The sequence below is a fragment of the Rattus norvegicus genome, chromosome 19 (assembly GCF_021556685.1).
Source record: "Rattus norvegicus strain SHRSP/BbbUtx chromosome 19, alternate assembly SHRSP_T2T, whole genome shotgun sequence".
NCBI classification, from domain to species: domain Eukaryota; kingdom Metazoa; phylum Chordata; class Mammalia; order Rodentia; family Muridae; genus Rattus; species Rattus norvegicus.
In genome coordinates, this window is record NC_141552.1 from 19,565,373 (window position 1) to 19,590,547 (window position 25,175).

General features: G+C 43.8%; 3 protein-coding genes across 16 annotated transcripts in view; 2 read left to right on the forward strand and 1 right to left on the reverse strand.

Annotated features, from left to right (window-relative positions):
• The window catches only part of LOC147999010 (disks large homolog 5-like), a 133,020-nt gene extending 110,624 nt beyond the window's left edge, over window positions 1-22,396 (forward strand). For 2 of the 4 annotated variants that reach the window (XM_087595744.1, XM_087595743.1), the window contains exons 3-6: window positions 20,234-20,377; window positions 21,009-21,175; window positions 21,896-22,001; window positions 22,119-22,396. In XM_087595744.1, coding sequence (XP_087451870.1) covers window positions 20,234-20,377; window positions 21,009-21,175; window positions 21,896-21,960 — 376 coding nt within the window. In that variant the 3' untranslated portion in view covers window positions 21,961-22,001; window positions 22,119-22,396. Of the gene's footprint in view, window positions 1-17,705; window positions 17,863-18,893; window positions 19,054-20,233; window positions 20,378-21,008; window positions 21,176-21,895; window positions 22,002-22,118 lie in introns of those variants that run through there. The other 2 variants (XM_087595742.1, XM_087595741.1) reach the window with 2 other exon arrangements.
• The window catches only part of LOC147999014 (disks large homolog 5-like), a 202,807-nt gene that overhangs the window by 99,804 nt on the left and 77,828 nt on the right, over window positions 1-25,175 (forward strand). The gene's annotated exons all lie outside the window — the stretch shown is intronic.
• Window positions 1-25,175, reverse strand: part of LOC147999018 (disks large homolog 5-like) — an 81,511-nt gene that overhangs the window by 8,536 nt on the left and 47,800 nt on the right. For 2 of the 11 annotated variants that reach the window (XR_015643826.1, XR_015643825.1), the window contains exons 4-6: window positions 23,697-23,891; window positions 21,437-21,550; window positions 1,080-1,617 (exon numbers count right to left, since the gene is read on the reverse strand). The exons of 1 other annotated variant lie outside the window; for it this stretch is intronic. The gene's annotated coding sequence lies outside the window, so the exon portion shown is untranslated. Of the gene's footprint in view, window positions 1-1,078; window positions 1,618-9,309; window positions 9,379-11,638; window positions 11,860-14,764; window positions 17,956-18,467; window positions 21,173-21,436; window positions 21,551-23,696; window positions 23,892-25,175 lie in introns of those variants that run through there. 8 more of the 11 variants (XR_015643821.1, XR_015643827.1, XR_015643819.1 and 5 more) reach the window with 8 other exon arrangements.

The window sequence follows — 25,175 nt, forward strand, 5'->3', positions numbered from 1 at the left end:
GCCTCACTTGGTAACAGCAGCATGGAATAAATGAAGCTTCTGCTGATCTCTGTTGTGGTGTTGCACATCACAATCTCACCGAAAACCATGCATAGCCTGGTTTTAGGCTCTATAAAAGCGGCCCACTATTTCAGTGTTCCCTGCAAGGTGCCATGGAACGGTAGTAACATAATTCTGCAGGCACATCGACAGGTTTCTCCACGGTCTTCTGGGTCATTTGATAATAATTTATAGTGAGTTCATGGATGAACACACACACACACACACACACACACACACACACTTTACTGACATGGTGCATATTCTTTGCACACCAAAAATAAAGTGAGCGTTACTGAAAATGCACCAGTAGGGCAATCCATGGAGGGAGCTGTGGGGAAGCTGGGGCTTAGAGTTACTTAAAAGACCGATGCAGATTCTCCTTCTATTGGAGGAGAAACTTGATAGACAATGTGGTTCTTTATTTTCTTTCTCTAGAGCACACAGGACTAGGGTGGCAGCTAGGGCTTTGAGCATGTTTGGCAAGTACTGTAGCACTGAATTAAATCCTAGGGCTGGAACCCTATTAATCATCTACAACAATTACAGGGCAGGCTGGATGACGACACTCAGCTGACAATGTGGACATCTCAGGACAGTCACTGGACAATGGCTGACACACTTGTCTGGAGACTGGAAATGTTTCTCGATCTTGGAGAGGAAAGAAGGACCCTCCAACTACACTGAACTCTAAGGAAGTTTATTCAGGTGAGGGATGACAGGGACTGTTTTGTCTCACGTCACACATGTCAGTAGAAAATATCCTAGGTATTGGATGGCGCTGTTAGCATTAACAGAACAAAGCCCATAGTGTTGGGAAGATTAATAAATTATGAGTAGGATTAGAAAACCCCAAGCCTCTTCCAGGTTCTAGGAGAGCAAAAAAAAAAAAAACCATGAAATACAGCATTAATGTGATAGTTTGGTTAAATCTAGTTACTAGTTTCTATTGTGATACCTATTGTCAGTGTCTGCGCCAACAGTGTGTGAATATCAGGTGTAGGTTTGTGGGGTTGAAAGAAAACACGTACACGGGTCACCCCTTTTTAGCCAGTGCCACCAAGGCTTTACTGAGATCTCCTTATATACCAGAGGCAAAAGCTGTGGAAAAACAACAAGGCAGGTGAAAATCCCCAACCAGGAAAATAGGACAAGTCTGTGTGGTGAAAGTTCCAGCCCAATCAGGGGCATAAACAGCTTCTTAAAAACAAGAAGCAGGAAAGCTCAGTGGGGAGGAAGGGTGCCATGGAAAATCCCAGCCCCAAATCAGGGGCTAAGAGCAGCTGTCAAAGGTGTAAACAATTTCTTGCTATAGCAGGCTGAAAGGCTCAGCGAGGGGGGAGGGAAACACCAAGGTAGGGCCCAACAGGAGTCTTCACTGGTGGCTCTAATGTTTCACTTTCCTCTGCCAACTGGCCTCCACACTGTTTCTAGGACCATAATGATTTCAAGTCTTCCTCATAAGGAATTTTGTGGCAACCGTTGAATGCTAAGCACAAGGCTTCATGAGTGTTCCCCTAACACACACCCATGTTGCAACCTTCCATGCAGGCTATTTCTTGATGTGATTTCAAGCACCTGTACATAATAAGACAGGAGAACATTTTGAGTGCATATTCAAACTGGTATTATTTCTCAGGAATTTTTAATGGCTAATATTGGTGAAGGAGGATAATTTGAGTTAGGATGAGACATTTTTGGGCAGGATTTGGAAGGAAACATTCATTTAGATGCATAGGAATTACTAAGGTTTTTATAATCAAGCCTTGAGGAAAATTTGGCTTTGGAAGCAGGAGGTGCTCAGTGGCACTGCCCCGGGAAAGTCTCCTGGAAATGACACCTCAGCTTATGCTCAGTACAGGGAGAACATTAGCAGGGAGGTAAAGTCTGCTCCCCATGACATCAGCTGTCCCTTCTTTGACATTCTATTGTCTCCTAGAGAGTTCTTGGCGTCCTCTGCTATGTCACCAATGTTGTAGTGACAACCAGTGCCCTAGTTTCTCTCAGTCCGAGTCTGGCAGATACACCCTAAGACATGTTTTCCAGTCTTAGAAGTGTTTTGGGAGGGGGGATGTCGATTGTGGAGAGACTAGGGTGAAGGAGTCTGACCTTTCGTCTCACAGAAATGATGGACAAAGAAAGTGGTTCTGCGAAATGTGGAGTAAGTTCTGGGCAGTGTCTTTTGAGCTTTCTGTGGAGGCGGGGGGGGGGAGGGATAGTGGGGGTCCTGCAAGCTTAAGCTGACCTTTCTAGCAATTGGCCACAACAACTGGAGCATCTGCAAAGGAATTGAAATTCCATGAATATCACAATTCCTGAAAGTTATGGATTTCAGAACATTAATTTTCCCATCCCCAAAGAAAGGATATGGTAAGGCCAATGCTACTCTTCTGTGAACTTCTGGCCTTTACTTTTAAAGTTGATTTGTGGCTTGTTTTTTGTTTGTTTATTTATTTATTTAGTGGGTAATATTATTTATTGCCAAAGTCAAACATCTGGGTTACATCCTGGGACCCATATGACAGAAGGAGAGAAATGGCTCCTGAAAGTTGTTTGGTCATGTGCTGCACACACACACACACACACTCACACACACAAACACACACAGACACACACACACACTCACACACACACACATTCACACACACTCACACACATACACACTCACATTCACACTCACACTCACATACACACAGACACACACATACACTCACACACACACACTCATACACACACATTCACATACACACACTCATACTCATACTCACACTCACACTCATACACACACAAACTTTAAAACAAAAGTAATTTTTCTTACAGTCTGATATAATTGGTTCTAATAAAAAGACAGCCTGAGTGTAGTTACTATGTAATTAAATAGTACTCATGCTCTCAGGCAAAGAGTTTAAAGTTTATAGGTACCTAATAAACTAGCATTGGGACATATGAAGAACATTTAAATGTTCAGCTGAAATACAACGAATAGCTAATTTAATTTGTTAAAAGTGAAAGCATACATAATTCTGAAGGTTTTTATACTAGTTTTATTATACATATAACTATGAAACAGAAAACATACATATTTGATCAATGAAATGAGGAAGATTGATTTAATGAACAGAAACATGGATGGTACTTCAAAATTTCCGTGATTACATATTATCTATTTTATTCCCTCCACAATAGCAAGAAACGGACATTATTATTTATGCAACATTACAAATACTTAAACCGAGAAAATATTAATTGTTTGGCCTGCTTTTCTGAGCTTCCTTAAAGATATAGTTAATTGACAGAGCTGTGGTTTAAAATTAGGGTACATATTATTCTGTTTTGAATGTGTGCCTTTTCTTTCTATTTTTTTCTCCATCTTTATTAAATTGGGTATTTCTTATTTACATTTCAATTGTTATTACCTTTCTGGGTTTCCAGGCAAACATCCCCCTAACCCCCCTCCCCTTCTCTATGGGTGTTCCCCTCCTCAATCCTCCTCCCATTACCACCCTCCCCCCAACAATCCCTTTCACTGGTGGTTCAGTCTTGGCAGGACCAAGGGCTTCCCTTTTATTTCTAGTGGGTGCTGCTCTCCCTGCTCCGTGGGAAGTGGATGGGGGGAAGGCCCGGGCCTGAGGTGAGTTGGAACTGGGGTAGAAAGGCATAGGGCCTCCTAGGTGAGAATGTCAAGCTGCTGCTGCAGCCACCATGGAGAAGCCCTTGTTCCTGTTGCAGGGAGGAGAGTCTGGTGCCCACAAGATGGCTGAAGGGGAGCTGAGAGCAGACAGCTTCATCACCCGCCTGCTGGACGTATGAGGATATCGTCCGGGAAAAATTGTGCAGATGACTGAAGCAGAAGTCCGAGGGCTGTGTATCACATCTCGTGAAATCTTTCTTAGCCAGCCAACAGCTGTGAACACAGGTTTCTTTTGGAGAGCAGGCCTGTGCAGGCCCAGAACCTAGGTGGGACAGTTCAAGCTACCCTTTTTCCATGGCCAATCTCAGATCATATTCAGAAAGTATTTCTTGGGCTAAAGAGATGGCTTAGTGGTTAAGAGTACTGACAGCTCTTCCAGAGTTCCTGAGTTCAAATCCCAGCAACCACATGGTGGCTCACAACCATCTGTAATGAGATATGATGCCCTCTTCTGGTGTGTCTGAAGACAGTCACGGTGTACTTGTATATAATAAATAAATAAATAAATAAATAAATAAATAAATAAATCTTTAAAAAATAGAGTATTTCTTCCAGGTGATGGATTTCCAATTTATGGAATTGAACTAACTTACTGATGGTGGAAGTGACACAGAGAGTTAAAGTACAGAAGGAATAATCCAGAATGTCCACCAACAGTTGCTGTCACACCAGGACTTTTAAAATCTCAGCTGCTAGAGAAGCAATGTAGTCTTTGGTCATTCTGAAGCTTAGGTCTTCTAGTCATTATACGCTGACCATGACACAAAAAGAGTCATCTATATCAAAATAGAGAAAGTAACTAGATTCACACCACACTATCACATTACTACTGTATTTGAGGTTCTCAGTTAATATCTAAGAACCTGGAAGAGGCCTGGGTCTTGCTACACATACTCATAATTTATGTCCCCATTGTCAGCTGAGAGTCTTCATACAGCCTGCTCTGTAATTTTGTAGAAGATTAATAGTGTTCTAGTGAGCACAATGTGATTAGGAAATCGGGGGATCCCAGGAGCCTCTCTGACTTCTAGCACTCCATGCACTGTCAGATGCAGTCAGAAGACAAGGGGCTGTCGGTTCCAGGACTCTCCACATCCCTGCTGGGGTGCCATGCCCAGCCTGGAGAGTGAGGGTCGGTCCTGCTGTCCCCAGTCCCTCATGCCCAGAGCCTATCCACTGGCTGGCTGGGCTTGGCTTTCCTGTGCCTGGCCCTCCTTTGCCCATCCCTGCCCTGCCTTGCCCTGCCCTGTTGACTCTCACTACTTAGGCCAAAGAATTTGAGATTTGGGCTCCCTGGCCCTGCACTCAGAGCCTCTGGGAAGCAAGGAGACCCAAAGGGACAGACCCCAGGCCTGGCCCTGGACTCCTGCATCTCCCCCTACCCAGAGGTGTATTCCACAGTTCTCCACTCCAAGTTTAGTTTCAGGGACCCCAGCAGGTGGCGTTCTTTGCTGAGCCTCACATGTGAGCCTGGGATAGTGGTGGGATGTAAAGTGCTGGAAGTCTTTCAGAAAATTCAGGCTTTTCTCAAACTCTCTGACCATCCAGTGCCCTCCCTGGTTCACCCACCCTGTGGAAGGTGGGAATCCACTTTTCGATGTCCTGTGTGACTTTCCCTGCAGACTGGGCTCTCCTGCAGGAGATGCTTTCACATGCTTCTTTAAAAGCACCTGTTCCTCAGACTTAGATCAGCTGTGAAAACAGGCTTCTTCAAGTCAGTGTGCGAGCTCCCCCTCCCAGCTCAGAGCTGCAACACCATAGGATCCTCCAGCCCCAGTGCTGGGTGAGTCCCCCAAAGGACTTAGAGCAAAGTGCCCCTTCTGAGAAGTGACCTTAGAACAGAAAGTCCAGAAGTGACAGTCAACCCCCAAGTGCTTCTTCCAGGAGAAAGCAACCAGCTGTCCCTTTGAAACAGTGATGGCTCCCACATGACCCAGTTCTGTGATTGGAGAAGATTTTCTGGTACTTTGTTGCCCAGTCACAGTGGGGATACATTCTTGATCCATGCTCATTCCTACAAGAAAAGGTCCTCCTCCCCACCCAGGCCTTGAGGTGAACCCAGGTACTTAAAGATCAACGGACCAGAGAGAACAGAATGCAGTCCAGGGGAGAGGAGAGGCCAGAATGATCTTAAAGCAGAGAAAAGCCCCATATCGGCCATCTAACAACTTTAGGGTTTGTGCATATTGTGTACTTCAGAACCTTAAGGTCACATTTTCTGATAACACTTTTAGGAGAAGCAGAAGTCTACTGTGGGTGGGATTGTCCCAGGCAGGTAGGGGATCTGACTCTGCAGGCCTGGCCACCCTCTGTGTTCTCCTGAAAATAATTGTTGGTCAGCTGTCAATCTGAAGTGAGAATTTTTTTTAAATTTATTTAATACTTAATAATAATTCTTTGGTTTCCGGGCAAACATCCCCTCCCCCCTCCCCTTCCTTATGGGTGTTCCCCTCCCAACCCTCCCCCCATTGCCAACCTCCCCCCAACAGTCTAGTTCACTGGGGGTTCAGTCTTAGCAGGACCCAGGGCTTCCCCTTCCACTGGTGCTCTTACTAGGATATTCATTGCTACCTATGAGGTCAGAGTCCAGGGTCAGTCCATGTATAGTCTTTAGGTAGTGGCTTAGTCCCTGGAAGCTCTGGTTGCTTGGCGTTGTTGTACATATGGGGTCTCGAGCCCCTTCAAGCTCTTCCAGTTCTTTCTCTGATTCCTTCAACGGGGGACCTATTCTCAGTTCAGTGGTTTGCTGCTGGCATTCGCCTCTGTATTTGTTGTATTCTGGCTGTGTCTCTCAGGAGCGATCTACATCCGGCTCCTGTCAGTCTGCACTTCTTTGCTTCATCCATCTTGTCTAATTGGGTGGCTGTATATGTATGGGCTACATGTGGGGCAGGCTCTGAATGGGTGTTCCTTCAGTCTCTGTTTTAATCTTTGCCTCTCTCTTCCCTGCCAAGGGTATTCTTGTTCCCCTTTTAGAGAAGGAGTGAAGCATTCACATTTTGATCATCCGTCTTGAGTTTCATTTGTTCTAGGCATCTAGGGTAATTCAAGCATTTGGGCTAATAGCCACTTATCAGTGAGTGCATACCATGTATGTCTTTCTGTGATTGGGTTACCTCACTCAGGATGATATTTTCCAGTTCCAGTGAGAATTGTTTTTTGTCAACTCAAACGGATGATATTTCAAGTCTCACACACTATGTGACTTTACACACAGGGGACTTGAACTTACTTCTAGAGAAGTGACTATGGGCCGTCAGAGGGAAACCATTCTTGACTTTAGCATTCTGTCTGTATAACAGTCTACAGGGACTGGCTTCCTGGACAGACATGTTCAAGCAGACTCACATTGTTATGGGGAAAACCTGAGGCAAGAAATGTCCTGGGGACAGTGATTTCAGATTGTGCCTTTAGCCGGGAATCTCTGTTGTCATTAAGGCCTGCTAAATCATGTAACTAGTTCAGGGCATCTCTGCTCTAACAACTGTTCCGGGTTCTCCTGAGAAGAAGGCCTTACTTTAAAAGTATTTCACAGAGCAATGTTTCTCAACCTGTGGGTCACGACCCCTTCCCAGCCCCTTTTTTTCTGATACTTTCCCTATCAGATATGTTGCATATTATGACTTACAAGAACAGCAATATTAGTTACAAAGTCGTAATGAAATACTTTTATGGTGGGGGTGACCACAGCATGAAGTGCTGTATTAAAGCGTTTCATCATTAGGAGTGATTTGAGCCACTGCCATAGAAGCTGACACATGGGAGCAGACTCCTCATGTGAGTAGAGACCCATGGCAAGGGATACCGTGTCACACCCTAGAACCCAGAGGCAGAATCTACCCCAGGAGTCTGTGGGTCACCTTGTCTTAAATTCTTCCAGGGTCAAGAATAGCATTGATCATCTCAGCAGAGTCAGCTTGCACAGCCATATCAGGCCCATGGCTTCCCTGTACAGAGAAGGATGTGGGTCTAAGTGACAGCCAGTGAGACTGAGGGGACCCTGAATCTCATTTGCTTTGAGCTGTGGTTTCTTCACCTGTAAAATGGACGTGTTTCTGCTGAATTGGGTTGTAGTGGAGATTAACAGAACATACAACCTGCTCAGTGTCTGCCTGGCATGGACACCTGCTGGTTAAATGGAAGTTGTTCATGGTGATGCATTTAAAAGAAGAATCTCTAGCCCCATAGTGTTAGATGCCGGGTTGTGGGGAGCGGGTGTGGCGGCAATCCCAAGATGGTGCCCGGGACAGCTGCCAAGTCTTATGACTAGCACCTGACTTCCTCATACAACCAAAAGTAAGCCACGCCCATCGTGAGAGCTGCGCAGGTGCACCATGACACAAGATCAGGCCATTTGGCGTGGACCTATGAACTGAGACTATGTAGACTGGACTGATGGGGCGTGGTTACTGGTTTTTTAGTAGGGAGTGTCCTTGGGGGTAGGAGACTGCTGCTTGCATGCAGAAAGAAAGGTTCCTGAATAAACTACTTTGAGAAGAACTTCGTGGTGTCTCTCCTATCTGCAGGACGGAGACGGAGACGACACCGGTGCCATACAGGTATTGTAAGCATTTTGTGACTCTACGACCACCTCAGATTAAACCCGAAGGCTCTTGTTTAAAATTAAAAAAAAAAAAGAATCAAGTATAAATTACTAATATGAAAAAATCATAATCAGAATTGAGGTAATTCCTGTGAAGACATTTAGTTTTTCATTATTTTCTCCTTGAGGACTTCTCAATTGTCTTTCCAAAATGTGATGGCCACACAAATGGTTCCCAGTGGGTGTGATCTCTCTGTCCATGGGCCTTCCCAAAAGCTGCAGAGCCAATGTGTTGTTTTACAACACAAAATTCCAGACATTAAGTTTACCAATGAAGTCTCAGGAATCAGATGCTGAAGTCAAGTAAAGCTCCCAACTGTCCTTCCTAATTCACTGACCTCTCAGAAGAAGAGCATTCCTGTTCCCTCTGCACACTTTCTTAAAAATCCTTCAATTCAAAGACTTTCCATTGCATTAGTCATCTTCATTTCCTTTCAAGATATGCCTTGATCTCCTCTGGACCTAAGTGCACGTTTTACCTTTGCAATGAAGGTGTGTAGTAGGTGAGTCATATGGTAATAAAGTCCATGTTTGCAGTAAACAAACAACTTTTTCTTTAAATGTCTGTGCCATGGCAATGCTATACCACACACTAGTTTTTCACTAAATAATACATTCATAGAGATCACCGTGTGATCTAATATTTTGTAACATAACTTAGTAATGTTCTCTCTATTATAGAAATCAAGTTCTCTCATGTGTATTCTGGTCTTTTTTCTGTCCTGTCTGAGTACATCATCATGGGAATCCCAAGGAACATCAAACCTGGGCTTTTGAAACTGTTGCATGTGGCCAACCGGGAACCAAAACCACCCAGGAGACTACTGATACTTGACACACATCAATTCCCCTCCCTATTTTCATATAGTTTATGGGAAGAGGTCACCATTGCTGACCAAGTCTCATTATCCAACGTGCTACTAAATAGAACAGTTGGGGTAAAGGAGGTCACCCACAAAGCACAACACACCCATCTCAGATAAACATGTATGGTTTATTGAATCCAAACATCAATGAATTTCAGGACACAATTAAATGTCGAAACCTAAGGATAATAGATAGAGAAGAGAATTAAGATGTCTAGTTCATAGGTCCAGTAAACACCTTCAACAAATCATAGCAGAAAACTTCCATAAGGTAAAGAAAGAAAAGACCATAAAGGTACAACAAGCTTACAGAACATCAAATTAATTATACCAGAAAGAATTCCTGCATTCACACAATAATTAAAACACTAAATGCACAGATCAAAGAAAGAACATTAATAGGTGTAAGGTATTGAAGAGTTAAATTTCAAAAAGTCAGTCACAAACAAAGTCCTGACATGCCTAAGAGATTTTGAGATAGGGTTCACTGACCCGGCTATCAGCCCCCAAGGACACTGGCCATCTGAAGCCACCCTTTCCCCTTCCTTCACTCCCTGAGGATTAGTCATCCCCCTGCTGAGTGAGATGAGTCACCCTACACACATTGCTGAGATGCTAGATTACACGTATTCTCTGCTGATGTAACTCCGCGACAAAAGTAACTGTGCACCATTTGAATCAGCCAATCATGTGTAACCACGCGAAATCCCCTGGCTTTCCCTATATAAACCCCTGCCTTTAGAGGCTCAAGGTCGGCTCCATGAGATACATGTCGGCCCGAGATCTCTTTAATAAAGCTACCTCTTGTTGTTACATCAAGATCGGCTACTCGTGTTTCCTGGAGCACGCCATCCCGAGACTGGAGCAAGAGTCTCCCCAAATTTGGGGTTCTTTCAGTATAAATATCCAGTAACAAAAAAATTCAGACGTATCTGAATTACACCAGACTTCACAACAGAGACTCTAAAGGTCAGAAAATCTTGGGCAGATGTAATGCAGACGCAGGCTCCTATATCCAGCATAATCCTCAACCACCATAAATGGAGAAACCAAGATATTTCTTGTCAAAACCAAATTTAATGAATCATTTTTTTTCCGGAGCGGAGGACCGAGCCAAGGGCCTTGAGCTTGCCAGGCAAGCGTTCTACCACTCAGCTAAATACCCAACCCTACAAAACCAAATATAAACAATACTTTTCTCTAAGAAAGCACAACAGAGGATAATAGGAGGAAAACTCCAAGACAATGAGCTAAACTATAACCAAGAAAAACCAAGAAATTAATCATCTCTCAATAATTTCAAAAAAGAGAAGCACACAAACATAATTTCACCTACAACCAGAAAAAGAAGAAAATGCAGCAATCATTGGCTTTAATATCTGATCAGATCGTCTTTCCCTAATCCCCAAGCTCCTAGGGGCCAAACTGCCAGCCAAAGTGTATGCAAGGATGCTCTATGGTTAAAGGTGAGGCCTATTGCCCCACCAAACACAGATCCTAGAGGAGTGAGGTGGGGATGGATATGTGTGGGTGCAGGAGCACTGTCACATAGGCAAAGCTGAGCAGAAATGGAATGTAAGGTATGATGAGGGGAGTGTGGAAAGTAGGACAATATTTGAAATGTAAATAAATAAAATAACCGATTAATAATAAATAGCCAAAAATAAAATAACAAGTAAAAAGGTAAATAAAAATTAAACCAAACCAACCAAACAAACAAACAAAAATCCCTGTAGTGTATTGGCCTAATGCTGCTTGTATTTTAATGCTAATTTGTAGAACTCAAGACTGGTTAACCCCAAATAACTGACCCTGCTCCCAGTTAACTGTGATTATAAAGAAGCCAACAGCCAACAGCAGCACAGCAGAGAGATGGGGGAGGTGAGCTTTGAGGGCTTTGCTAGAGAGGATCATGAGGAGGGAAGAAGGAAGAAGAAGCTGCCAGAGAATAAAGGAAGAACATGTGTGATGGAGAGGAGAGAGGAAGAGGACAGCAGCCATGGTTAAGGGAGAGGAGTGCCTGGTCCTGAGGGCTGTCCAAGGGGAACAAAGAGCAGCCAAGATGCTACACAGTAGTAAGAGCAGCTCTCAGGCGAGCAGAGATCAGCAGAGACCCCAGACCAATAAGCTACGCAAGCATAACTCCATCCAAACTCCCTCTCAATATCCGTGTCCTCCATGGGCCTGGCCTTAGCGTGTGTCCTGTGTCAGCACATGTGTCTGTCTCAGCTGACATCACTCTGCCCATCAGCCCGAGTCCAAGGAAACAGTGAGAAACTACACAGCCCACCAGAAGGGTTTTTGCTGTGGTTCTATGAAGTCCCAACAAATGCAGCTCAATTACAGAATGCAAGGCAGACCAATGCATGTGTGTCCTTAGTGCAGAACCCTTCATCACGTGTCCCTTCACATGCGTGCTTTAGCAGAACATCCTTTTACCTGTGTCTGCTTCAGTGAAACGTTCCTTCACACATCTGCCTTAGCCTTTCACCTGTGTCCACTTCAGGGAACCACTCCTTCAGGTGTAGAATTTCTCAAGATTAGCAAACCGCATACAGAACATTCAGAACAAAGCAAGGTGTGTGGTCAGCATGTCCTTGAGCCAAGTCCCTTCTCCTCGTCAGTGATGGCAGGCGTGTTACAGCAACAATATGAAATGGCTGGCAGACATGGAACAAAATGGCAAAGGCATTCTGGGGGATGTCAGACCATACCAGCCAGCAGGTCAACTGAATTTTTAAGTTTTGATGTTACAAGTGAATATACTTGACCTTCAAACACTGAGAGAGCCCATTATAATATGAACTATATGAACTAGGTCAAGACCACCTCTAGGGCAAAGGCCCTCAGCCTGGGGGTCGTGACCCACACAGGGTCTCCTATCAGATAGTTTACACTACAATAAAGATTCATTACAGTAGCAAATTTACAGTTGTGAAGTAGCGACAAAATAATTTTGTAGTTGGGGTCACCACAGCATGAGGAACTGTTCTAAAGGGTTGAGGCCATAGGAAGGTTGAGAAACACTGCTCTAGGAATTTATGTTTTCTTTCTCTTTCATATTTTTCAGACAGAATCTCAAATTGTAGCCAAGATTGGCTTGGCTTGGAACATGTGTGTAGTTCATGCTGGCATCAGACTTATGGCAATTCTCCTGCTTCAGCCTCCTACTCAGGAGCCTACCAGGGTGAGATCACAACCACGGGTAATGTGATTGCTGTTCTTGGCTGTCAACTTGAGTGTACCTGGAATTAACTAATGCCAAATGGCTTGATGCCCTGTGAGGGGGAGATCTCTCTCTCTCTCTCTCTCTCTCTCTCTCTCTCTCTCTCTCTCTGTCTCTCTCTCTCTTACTCTCTCTCCTTCCTTCTTTCTGTTTTCCTCTCTTCAACCCCCTCCTCTTGGTCCTCCTCCTCTTCTTTGTTTTTTTTTGAGACAGGGTTTCCCTGTGTAGCTCTGGCTGTCCTGGAATTCATTTTGTAGACCAGGCTGGCCTTGAACTCAGAGATCCACCTGCCTCTACCTCCTGGATGCTGAGGCTAAAGGCATAAGCACCATTGTATTTTTTTTCTTAATTAAATTTTCTGAAGCAAGAAGACCTACTTGTAATCCAAATCTTGGAGATCAGAAGATAAATCTTTAATTCAGATCTTTTGAGATGGAAAGGCCCACCTCTAATGTGGACCACACCTTCTTTTTTCTTTTTATTTTTTTCATCTTTATTAACTTGAGTATTTCTTATTTACATTTCGATTGTTATTCCCCTTCCCGATTTCCAGGCCAACATCCCTCAACCCTTTCCCCTCCCCTTCTATTTGTGTGTTCCCCTCCCCATCCTTCCCCCATTAGCGCCCTCCCTCCAACAATCATGTTCACTGGGGGTTCAGTCTTGGCAGGACCAAGGGTTTCCCCTTCCACTGGTGCTCTTACTAGGCTATTCATTGGTACGTATGAACTTGGAGTCCAGGGTCAGTCCATGTATAGTCTTTGGGTAGTGGCTTAGTCCCTGGAAGCTCTGGTTGGTTGGAATTGTTGTTCATATGGGGTCTTAACCCCCTTCAAGCTCTTCCAGTCCTTTCTCTGATTACTTCAACGGGGGCCCGGTTCTCAGATCAGTGGTTTAATGATGGCATTCAGCTACATATTTGCCGTATTCTGGCTGTGTCTCTCAGGAGAGATCTACATCCAGTTCCTGTCGGCTTGCACTTCTTTGCTTCATCCATCTTATCTAATATCTGTATAGGTATGGGCCACATGTGGGGCAGGCTCTGAATGGGTGTTCCTTCTGCCTCTGTTCTAAACTTTGCCTCCCTATTCCCTGCCAAGGGTATTCTTGTTCCCCTTTTAAAGAAGGAGTAAAGCATTCCATTTTGGTCATCCTTCTTGATTTTCATGTGTTCTGTGCATCTGGGGTAATTCAAGCATTTGTGCTAATATCCACTTATCAATGAGTGCATACCATGTGTGCTTTTCTGTGATTGGGTTACCTCACTCAGGATGATATTTTCCAGTTCCATCCATTTGCCTATGAATTTCATAAAGTCATTGTTTTTGATAGCTGAGTAATATTCCATTGTGTAGATGTACCACATTTTCTGTATCCATTCCTCTGTTGAAGGGCATCTGGGTTCTTTCCAGCTTCTAGCTATTATAAATAAGGCTGCTATGAACATAGTGGAGCATGTGTCTTTGTTATATGTTGGGGCATCTTTTGGTTATATGCCCAAGAGAGGTATAGCTGGATCCTCAGGTAGTTCAATGTCCAATTTTCTGAGGAATCTCCAGACTGATTTCCAGAATGGTTGTACCAGTCTGCAATCCCACCAACAATGGAGGAGTGTTCCTCTTTCTCCACATCCTTGCCAGCATTTGCTGTCACCTTAGTTTTTGATCTTAGCCATTCTGACTGGTGTGAGGTGAAATCTCAGGGTTGTTTTGATTTGCATTTCCCTTGTGTCTAAAGATGTTGAACATTTCTTTCGGTGTTTCTCAGCCATTTGGCATTCCTCAGCTGTGAATTCTTTGTTTAGCTCTGAGCCCCATTTTTTAAATAGTGTTATTTGTCTCCGTGAGGTCTAACTTCTTGAGTTCTTTGTATATTTTGGATATAAGCCCTCTATCTGTTGTAGGATTGGTAAAGATCTTTACCCAATCCATTGGTTGTTGTTTAGACCACACCTTCTGCTGGCTCATATCAAGGACATGGAAGAAGGAAGTTTGCTTTATTAATTCGCCTACTTCTTCAGGATTACTGCATGTACTGAAGACCAGCTTAAATATCCAGCCTTATGGACAAAACCGTTGGAGTCCAGGGGTTGCCCCATAAACCACACAAACTCTGACCTCACTTAGACAGGGATGGTTTATTGAATGCCCACCCTAAGACTGATCATCAGAGACATAGCTGAGAATTTGTCAGGCTACGACCCTGGACATTTTTCTATGTCAGTTTATAAAGACTAAAACTGTGAGGTCATAGGCAGGTGCTGGAAGGGCTGTCTGGTTGTCAGCCCTGACTCAAGCCATTTTAGACAACAAAGGTTCATACTGACTTTTTATCTGTTTAAAGATTTATTTATTTATATATAAGTACACTGTAGCTGTCTGCAGACACACCAGAAGAGGGCATCAGGTCTCATTACAGATGGTTGTGAGCCACCACGTGGTTGCTGGGATTTGAACTCAGGACCTCCGGAAGAGCAGTCAGTGCTCTTAACCATGGAGCCATCACTGCAGCCCTCATATTGACCTTTAATTTTATTGGTCCTACATGAAGCTTATAATTATGAAATTTAAGATTAAGAAACCTCACAACATAAAGAACTTCCTTCCAGTGGTTCCGGAATGGGTGGGTGGGGGAGCACCCTCGAGGAGGCTGGGGAAGGGGGTGGAATGCAGGGTTATTGTAGGGGAAACTGGAAAGGGGGTTAACATTTGAAATGCAAATAAACAAAATAACCAATAAAAAAAAACATACACAAGTTATGTGATCATTCCTGACCCTGCTCTGAGTTAAATTATTTTCAGACAATCATGACAGACAGACATAGTACAGCAAGAATATGAACTATCTGGCAGGCATGGAACAAAATGGCTACAGCTATGCTAGGGGGATTGGCTTCAACAGGGGCAACTACTGCAATTTGGACCTTCCATTCCTTGTTGAATTAGCTGTACCACAGCCTATACACCATTCTAATAAATTTTCTTTCTCTATATACAGTCATTCTAGGAGGGATGATTGGTTATGCATTGTTAAATGCAATGCTGATCATTAAACCCCATCACTTCCACAGCAATATGTAAGTTACTGAACAACTGAACAAAAATTAAAATTTACTGCATTTATTGCGTGTGTCAGCAGGCATAGGGAACACTTGGCTGCTTACATCTCTTGGTCTCTATAGAGTAGTGGGAGAACTGAGACCCACTGAGGAGGTCTCTTAAGCATAGACCAAACTCCTTGCAGTGACACTGGATTCCAGGCTTGTTGTCCTGTTTAGGCCTCATTGTGGTCTATGTACATACACTCTATGCATTCTCCCCATGCAGGTTCACATGGACTGAATTCAGAAAGGTGGGGATGGCAGAAAGATGCATGGTTAAATAGCCCACCAGGTTCACATTGTATCAGCTTGATTTAATCTAAGGACAAAGAAGTGGAGTTTCTCTGATGGCTTTCTTCTAAACCCTTGAAAGGATCACTGGGGTTTGACCTCAGTACTTCATACTTCTTGCTGGGTCAGCGAAACTCAAGGAAACTTGAGATTGCCATAGGCACAGTATTATGCTAGATATACTGAGTACGTGATACTAAGATGTTCAGATGGTCATACCCATTTGCATGAGTTCTTAATGTACACCTAAGGTAAGAGAGATCAAGGTCTTCAGAATAGGAAGATCATTTCCAGTTCTTTTCTACAGTTCCAGTCTGAAAGACTGGTAGGGAGAGAAGGGTAGATAATCGAGAATTGGTGGATGATGCTTTGAATGCAGGGTGGGTTTCTGTGCTGGTTTAGACAGGGTCTCAAGTATCCCATGTTGCCCTCTTCCTAGCTGGCCAGGTTCACTTTGAGCTCAGATAAACCTGCTTCTACTTTCCAGTAGACAGTCTTACAAGAGTGGCCTCCAGGGACTGTGAGGACAGCATTAGCCTTTGACAGTTGAGGTGTGTAACCCACAACTATAGTTTTGTTATAGCCACTTTGTTCCATGTCTACCAGCTATTTCAGATTGTTGCTGTCTATGCCTGACAATCACGGACACAGAAAAATAACCTGATAGAGAGCAAGGACATGGTGATCACATCCTTTCCTGTTCTGTATGTTCTGGATGAGGCTTGTTAAAATTCCAATATTGCAGAAAGCTTTATATAGGACCCATCACATTAAGCATCACTGTGCACTGTTCTATCTAAAATGGCCTAATCAGAACTGACCACCAGATCACACTTCCTGCAATCCTCATATGAGAAGCTTGAGCTTTTTGTTTTGACTTTTTTCTTTCTTTCTTATTTGTTGCTGTATAAGTTGAGAGGAAGATATTTGGGGCCATGGATCTGCCCCCAAAATCTGGGGTATGGATCTGATCAATCAGTGTTGGTGTGTGCACTCAATACAGTATCCATTTTTTTACTGTGACAGATACTTTTGTGTTTGTGGGGAAGCCCATGACCCAGAGCACAAGTGCTGGGTCCTTGCTGTATCCACGTAGTGATGTGTATAGCCTCGTCCTACACCTTTATCTGCACCCCCTATATCTCTTGACTATTTTATTTTTTTGATAGAAGCTCAGCTTCTGATAGAAGGCCTGTCAGCAGTGCTCCTTTGGCGACATTAGCGCAGAGATGAGAACCCCACAAGCAGCATGAGGTTCCCTTCATTGGTGGCTCCAATATTGCACTTTCCTCTGCCAACTGGTCTCCACACTGTTCCTAGCACCATAAAGACTTCAACTCTTTCAACTAAGGAATTTTCTGGCAATTGTCAATTGCTAAGCACATGACTTCATGAGTGTTCCCCTAACACACACGCATGTTGTAACCTACCATGCAGACTACTTCTTGATGTGATATAAAGCACCTGTACATAATGAGACAGGAGAACTTTTGACTGCATATTCAATCTGGTGTGAAATCTCCGGAAGTTTTAATGGCTAACATTGGTGAATGAGGACAATTTGAGTTAGGATGAGACATTTTGGGGCAAGATATGGAAGGAAACATTCATTTAGATGCATAAGAATTACTAAGGTTTTTATAATCAAGCCTTGAGGAAAATTTGGCTTTGGAAGCAGGAGATGCTCAGTGGCTCTGCCCCAGGAAAGTCTCCTGGAAAGGGCACCTCAGCTTATGCTCAGTACAGGGAGAACATTACCAGGGAGGCAAAGTCTGCTCCCCATGACATCAGCTGTCCCTTCTTGGACATTCTATTGTCTCCTAGAGAGTTCTGGCATCCTCTGTGATGTCACCAGTGTTGTAGTGATGACCAGTGCCCTAGTTTCTCTCAGTCTGAGTCTGGCGGTTACAAGCTAAGACATGTTTTCCCGTCTTCGCAAGCATTTTCGGAGGGGGAATGTCGATTCTGGAGAGACTAAAGTGAAGGAGTCTAGCCTTTCGTCTCAAAGTAATGATGGACAAAGACAGCACTTCTGGGGAATGTTGAGTAAGTTCTGGGCAGTGTATTTTGAGCTTCCTGCCAGGGGGGCTGCAGGCTTAAGCTGACCTTTCTAGCAATGGGCCACAACAACTGGAGCATCTGAAAAGGAATTGAATTTCCATGAATATCACAATTCCTGAAAGTCAGGATTTCAGAACTTTAGTTTCCCCATCCCCACTGGGAGGATATGGTAAGGCCAATGCTATTATTCTGTGAACTTCTGGTCTTTACTTTTACAGTGCATTTGTTATGTTACATTGTATAATAACACCATCAGGAGTCATGGAGGGTCCTCCTTTTCTGTGTTAGACAGGGCAGCAATGTACTTCACTATCATTGCTTCTTTAAATACAGTGGATATCTGACAGTAGGAACAGGGGGAGAATTGTGCTCCAGGCAATAACCTTATGTTCTTAGACCTCCTCTGATTTCTTCTAACTGGCAGGGTCATCGATAGCTTTATATATTAGAGGTTGTGTGTTACAAACATGATTCTAAAATACCAAAAGTATTTGGAACATGTGGACCAAGATTCATCCTGTAACCTATTGGAACTTCTCGGGCATTTGGTATTTCAAATAGGGGAACTGATAAGTCTGTTGACCATGTCCTCCATGGAAATGTGTTTTTAATCCAAAGTTGTTGGCCTAGAGTATCAGGGTAGGACATCTGAGTGTCTCCAATCACTCAAGTCTTGTGGGTGGTGAATTTATCATCTGAGTTCGAACCCACAGGGGTGAGGGTCCTGAAACCAAGCTGTACCCTGTTCAGCTGATGATAATCCTGGAGAAGCCATCTCCGTGGTCCATGTAAGCACCTGATGTCCGGAATAGGGAACACCTGGCTGCTTACATCTCTTGGTCTCGATAGAGTAGTGGGAGAACTGAGATCCACTGATGAGGCCTCTTAAGCATAGACCAATCGCCTAGCAGTGACACTGGGTTCCAGGCTTGTTCTCCTGTTTAGGCCTAACTGTGGTCTATGTACACTCTATGCATTCTCCCCATGCAGGTTCACTTGTGTTCTTCTACCTACAGACGCTGGGAGAGAAACATCATCCCCTGGCACTGAACTAAGCGAGAATCAGGCCAAGAAGGAAAAGGAGAAGCTGATTAAAGAGCTGCAGCTCATTACCGAGGAGAGAAATGACCTGAGAGATCGCCTGAGGTTTCTGACAGAGAGATCCATGAAGAACAGGTATGAATTGCTCCAAATGCTCTTGTTTCTTTCCTGGGTCTGCAAGGTCACCTTCTTCTTATCCTATTAAGGTTTTGGGTTCTAGAAAGCTGTGCCTCCCTAACCACCCTGTGCTAAACCTCACCTCCCATATAGAGGAGATTCAGAACCTTGACCCTTCCTGAGGAGCAAGATGGAAAATGGACTCATCTGCTTCAATTTATTGAAAAGCAGATCTTGTGGTCTGAATGAAGAATTCGGGGATAAAGTCAGGGAGAGTGAGTGTCTAGTGTGCATTTGCAAAGCCCTTGACAGCTGGTGGCTTTGCAAGATTGTAATTGCAGTGAGTTTATGGTGAGTCTCTGTACTTGCTAGGCAGGGGACTGAGTGCTGGAAGATCCAGGCAGCAGCCTGAGGGGCCTGTTCCCAAACTGTTCATCTCAATGCTTGACTAGAAGGTCTCAGGCTCAGGCCTGTTTGTTATTGTCTGTGTGTCTTGCACTCTGAGACAGCAATGGTGCATGCATTTCTCCTGGTTCTCACAGTGCTCTCTGTTTCCATATTTGTTTTTCTCTTTCTCTGATTCTGTTAACTTTTCTCTTTTTTTTGTGGGTGTGTCTCAGTCTGTGAGTCTGTGTGTGCATACATCCAAATGCATATGCACAACTTTTATATGTTTATACTTCCCTCCACACCTGGAATCTAGGGGTCTATGTCTTAGCCTGAGTATTTACCTGTAACACTTTCATGGTCATGTGAATGCTTTGTTCTGGGAGCCCCACTGTCAACAGCACAGTTCTTTGCCTATGTGGCCACGATTGTCTGTACATTTGTATTCCTTGTGCAGATTATAATTTTGTGTTGATATGTGGTCTCTTGTCAAAACAGGAGAAAAGAAATCACCGGTTTCTGGGTGTGTTGGGGTCGGGGAGCATGGAGAGGTGTGGCCTAGGCTCTTGATAGCTTAACTGGCTTGACTGCAGATTTCCTCTTGATTGAACAAAGGGAGCCAGGGAAGCCTCCATCTAGATGCTGAGATTCTGGTGTCCTGGACGCAGAAAAACACGTTTCTGAAGCTGAAGAATATCCAATATGTACAATTCAGAAGGTGTCCTTCCAGGACTGGGGTAGTACAGGACCCACCCTGTGCTCATATATTCCTAAATGCTGATGTTCATTGTATTCTATCATTTGGGGCCAGGCCACACTTCAGGCCAAATCCATATTATGAAGACCTGGAGAGAATGGAGGAGGCGGTCATGTCAATTCTGCACAACTTAGAGATGGAGAACACTGAGATCCATGAGAACAGCCATAAGCTGAAGAAGGAGATTACCTTCTCTAGGTAAGTCCTGGTCAGAAAGCCTATCACCTGTGGAATGGCCATTTCTGACTTTCTTTGTTCTGGATTGGACGGTCTTCAGCTCTGGTTCTATCTCTTGTGCTGTTTACACATCAGTGTGCCAGGGTCATTAGGACTCAGTTTTCAGTTCCACAAAAGACTGTTCCTCATCCCAGGATTGTCTAGGCATCTTCAGAAGGCTCTAGATAGAACAGCACTGATTGAAGTCAGCAGGTTATTAGGCTGACCTGGACCTATGGTGTCATACCAGGTTTTACAAAACTCAGTGTGTGGACCACATGGTTAGCATGACCTTCTCTTGGTTCTACTGACCTCCTTTGAGGGTGTTTGCCCACTACTAATTGATGTTGCCCCCATGCATTGGGCTTTCATGGATAGTTGTAGATCCATGTTCTTTTTGAGAGATGTGGACACTAATTGGTGCTCGGGCCAAACAAACAATTTATTCTTCCCGGAATTTACTCTTTGTGGTTTGTGCAGCAGCCTTATATGTATCGAAATGAATTCTATTAAGTCTTTATGGGTATCTGGGTCCTGGTGGAGTTAGTGGTACTTGGGAGTAGGAATGGGGGAAAGGGCCAGCATGATCTTACTATGCAGACTGTATTTCCAGAAACCTGCTCAGCCAGCTCCTGATGGAGAACACATGTAGGAAGAAGTTGGTCCCACTGAAGCAGGAGAGCAAGGAGGTACATCTTGATTGTGCACTGAACCAGAAATATTTGGTTGACTTCAACAAGAAAGATAAAGACCAGCAACGTCCAGACCCAGCATCATCTGGTAGGGTTGAGCAGCTGTGTTAGCTTAAAAATATCTGATAAAGTTTGCCAATTTGATACATCTTTGCTCTCTCCTACCACCTTTCTAATTTACACTCACAACCAGCCAACCACCTCATGTAATGGAATTGTTCATTGCTCTGCCTATGCACAAGTATTCTGGGAAGCCAACCACTTTTCAGAAACTGAATTATTTTGCAAGTATATTTGTCTGCTCTTTTTGAAGCTGCAGTATAGAAATGGTGACAGATTAATAACATACCTCATCATTGCATATCCACGTGATAGATTGGATGCTCTGTAGAGTTTTGAACAAGTTCTTGGTTCTTTGACAAATGACACTCTGTGGTCATGTGACTTCTTGTGTGGGAAGCACCTTTGCGGGATAAGAACAAAATGCAAATGTCAAATTAGAACTTGTCATTGGTTTTAACCTTGGTGACATATGGACATCTACTTTCTTCCTGCAACCCAATGAGGTTCCTTCCATTGCCCTGTTCTTGGTTTGCACTGGTATAATTCTGGGTCCCATATTGGCAGCCCATATTACTTTGAGGCTCTCTGGAGATTTTGCCCTTCCCAAAGAGTAGCAACAATGATATCAGTTAAAAGGTCCATGTTGACTGTCCAATAGAACTGAGATGGTAGAAGGCAGCCTTCCGACAGCTGCCTTGCATTTCACCACCAAATCAGTGTCTGAAAAACTGCCTTCCTCTCCCAGGTCTCAGAAAGTGCAAGAGAGCTGGAATTGGACACACAGCAGTAAGAGAGCTTCCTGAAGAATAAGTTGCTTTCTCAGGAGTCCCTGATGACAAACATCCTGAACGGTAACAAATTTTTTGGATGAGTATTCTTCCTCAGAGTTAATTTGTCATTGCTTAGAGACCCTAAATTTATATAACACTAAGCCAGCCTGACTGATTGAGGTCTTACTTTCTTCTCAGAAAACAGCACTTGAGAGACAACTTGGGGGACCTCCTTTCATTATGTGTGCAAGAGGAGAAACAGCAATACATCTGTGCTTCTAAATGTTCGTTAAGATTGTGCTGTTTAGAAATATTTTTGTTATGATTTTAATTGAAATTTTCTTTTTGTTGTTTCATATTTATATGTTCTTGTTACTGTTTTTATGTTTTCAAATATTTTTAAATATTTTAATTTATTTGTTTTAATCCTGTTTTGTTGTAAAAATGAATTCCTTATGAATAAAAATTGAATTCTATCTCTTGACTCTTAAGACCATCATTCTTATTCAAGGGTTCTGTCCCCTCCTGTGGACTTAGACCTGACAGGTGGAGATGGATCTCTCCATGTTCCATGGATCCTGGGCTAATAAGTGAATTCAAAGTCACCAAGGGGTACCCAGTGTGACAGTGTCTTTTGTGTGGAAAATGTGGCTGTTTCTCCGACACACACTTTATGAAGTAATCACTGACATGCTTTACCCAATTGTTAGGGTCCATGTGGTTCTTCTGAGAGAGTAGCAGATGCTCTATCCTGTGAGTCATCACCACAGCTCCTGCAGGTGCTTTTGTCCTTCCACATCATGTACTGTATTAGGTGGACAGGATCACCTCCAATCAAATAGAGAGATCTCAGGAGATGTGTATTCACAGGAAATTTACTGAGCTGTGCATGCTCAATGTGTTAGCTTGCCAGCCATCCCTACAGGGCTCTGGTGTTACCACTCCTCATTGTGGGTCAGGATCATCCTCCAGCACCACTTAGTGTCCATATTAGAGCAGATTTTTCACCTATTATCAATGATGACCATATGTATTCTGCACATCTGACAAAATACAGAATAGAAATTAGCTTCCTGTTGGCCAGATTGGCATAATGAGTTTTTTGATTGTTAGCATGAAAATTATTTTAATCTAGGCAGTTTAGGGAAGAACCTCAAGGACACCCATAGTGAATGCAGCCTGCAGCTGTGAACACAGGTTTCTGTTGGAGAGCAGGCCTGTGCAGGCCCAGAACCTAGGTGGGACAGTTCAAGCTACCCTTTTTCCATGGCCAATCTGGGATCATATTGAGAATGTATTTTTTCCAGGTGACTGATTTCCAATTTATGGAATTGAACTAACTTACTGAGAGTGGAGGTGACTCAGAGAGTTAAAGTACACAAGGACCAATCCAGTATGTCCACAAAAGCTTGCTGTCACCCCAGGGCTTTTAAAAGCTCAGCAGCTAGAGAAGCAATGTAGTATTTGGTTATTCTCATGCTTAGGTCTAGTCATTCATTATAAGCTGACCATGACACAAAAAGAGTCATCTGTGTCACAATAGAAGCTAGTTGTAACTAGATTCACCCCCACACTATCACATCACTACCGTATTTGAGGTTCTCAGTTACTATCTAAGAACCTGGAAGAGGCCTGGGTCTTGCTACACAAACTCATAATTTATGTCTTCATGACACTGTGTGCTTTGTTCTGTTGATGCTACCATTGGCATACAATACCTTGGATACTTTGTGCTGACATCTGTCACATGAGACAATAGTTCATGCCATGCCTAACCTGCATAAACTGTCCTTAGAGTACGGTGTAGTCAGAGGGTCCTTTTTTTTCTCTCTGAATTTTCAAAATATTTCCAGTCTTCAGACAAGTCTTCAGCCATTGTCCAGTGCCTGTCTTGAGATGTCCACCTTTTCAGCTGAGTGTCTTCATCCAGGCTGCTCTGTAATTCTGTAGAAGATTAATAGGGTTCCAGCCCTAGGATTTAATTCAGTGTGATTGTACTTTCCAAACATGCTCAAAGCCCTACATTCCACCATAGCCTGTGTGCTTTAGAGATAGAAAATAAAGAACCACATTGCACTTGAAATTTCTCCTCCAACAAAAGGAGAGCCTGCATAGGGCCTTTAAGTAACTCTAAGTCCCAGCTTCTGCATAACTCCCTTCATCGACTCCATTATTGGTGTATTTTCATTACTGCTCACTTTATTTTTGGTGTGCAAAGAATGTGTACCATGTCAGTAAAGTGTGTGTGTGTGTGTGTGTGAGAGAGAGAGAGAGAGTGAGAGAGAGAGAGAGAGAGAGAGAGAGAGAGAGAGAGAGTTTGTGTTTGTTTGTGTTTCTGTGCAGGTGTTTGTGTATGTTCATCCATGAACTCACTATCAATTTTCATAAAATGACTTAGAAGACTGTAATGAAAACTGTCGAGGTGCATGCAGACGTGTGTTACTAGTGTCCCACGGCACCTGGCAGGTAACACTGAAATGGTGGTCTACTATAATACAGCCTAAAAACAGGCTGTGGATGGTTTACACAGAGATTGTGACGTCATCACCACTAGAGAGAGCAGCAAAAGCTTCATTTATCACATGCTGCTGTTACCAAGATGAGGCAAAGCCTTATCCTACAGAGAGTCTGGTATGATTTGATGGCAGGAAATAAACTTAGTACTAAAATCATTCAATTACAAACGAAGAGGATAATACAAAGAGTCATAAGATTATTCTCATAAGAAAATAGATAGTATTTAGACGATGCCACTACAAAAATTAAAAAATATATATGAGGGCCACTAGGCTTTAATGCAGCCTTTCTACCAGACGTTTAATGACGACCTAATAACAATAGTGCTTCAATTATTCCTCTGATTTGAAAGAGAAGGAACATTGCCAAACCCCTTCTCTGAGTTTCTCTTTTTACCTAGAATACCTGAGTCTGTTGCTTCTTCCATTGTCACCCCATCAATAGAGCTGCAGGGCGAGTCTGTCCTGCCCCAGAGTCTTTCTGCCAGCTGACAGGGCTGGGTTTTGCTCTGCTTGCCCCTGCTCCTGCCCCCGCCCCTGCTCTTGCCCCTGCCCACACCCCCGCCTCACACCCGCACTCGACATCGCCTCCGACCAATCCCCCCTCCCAGTCCCACCACCGCCCTCGACTCAGACCCGTCCCAACCCCCGCCCCCAGCCTGCCCTCGCCCCTACCCTGCCCCCGCCCCACCCCCCCCACATCCATCCTCTCCTTCGCCCCCCCCCCCCCCCGCCTCCG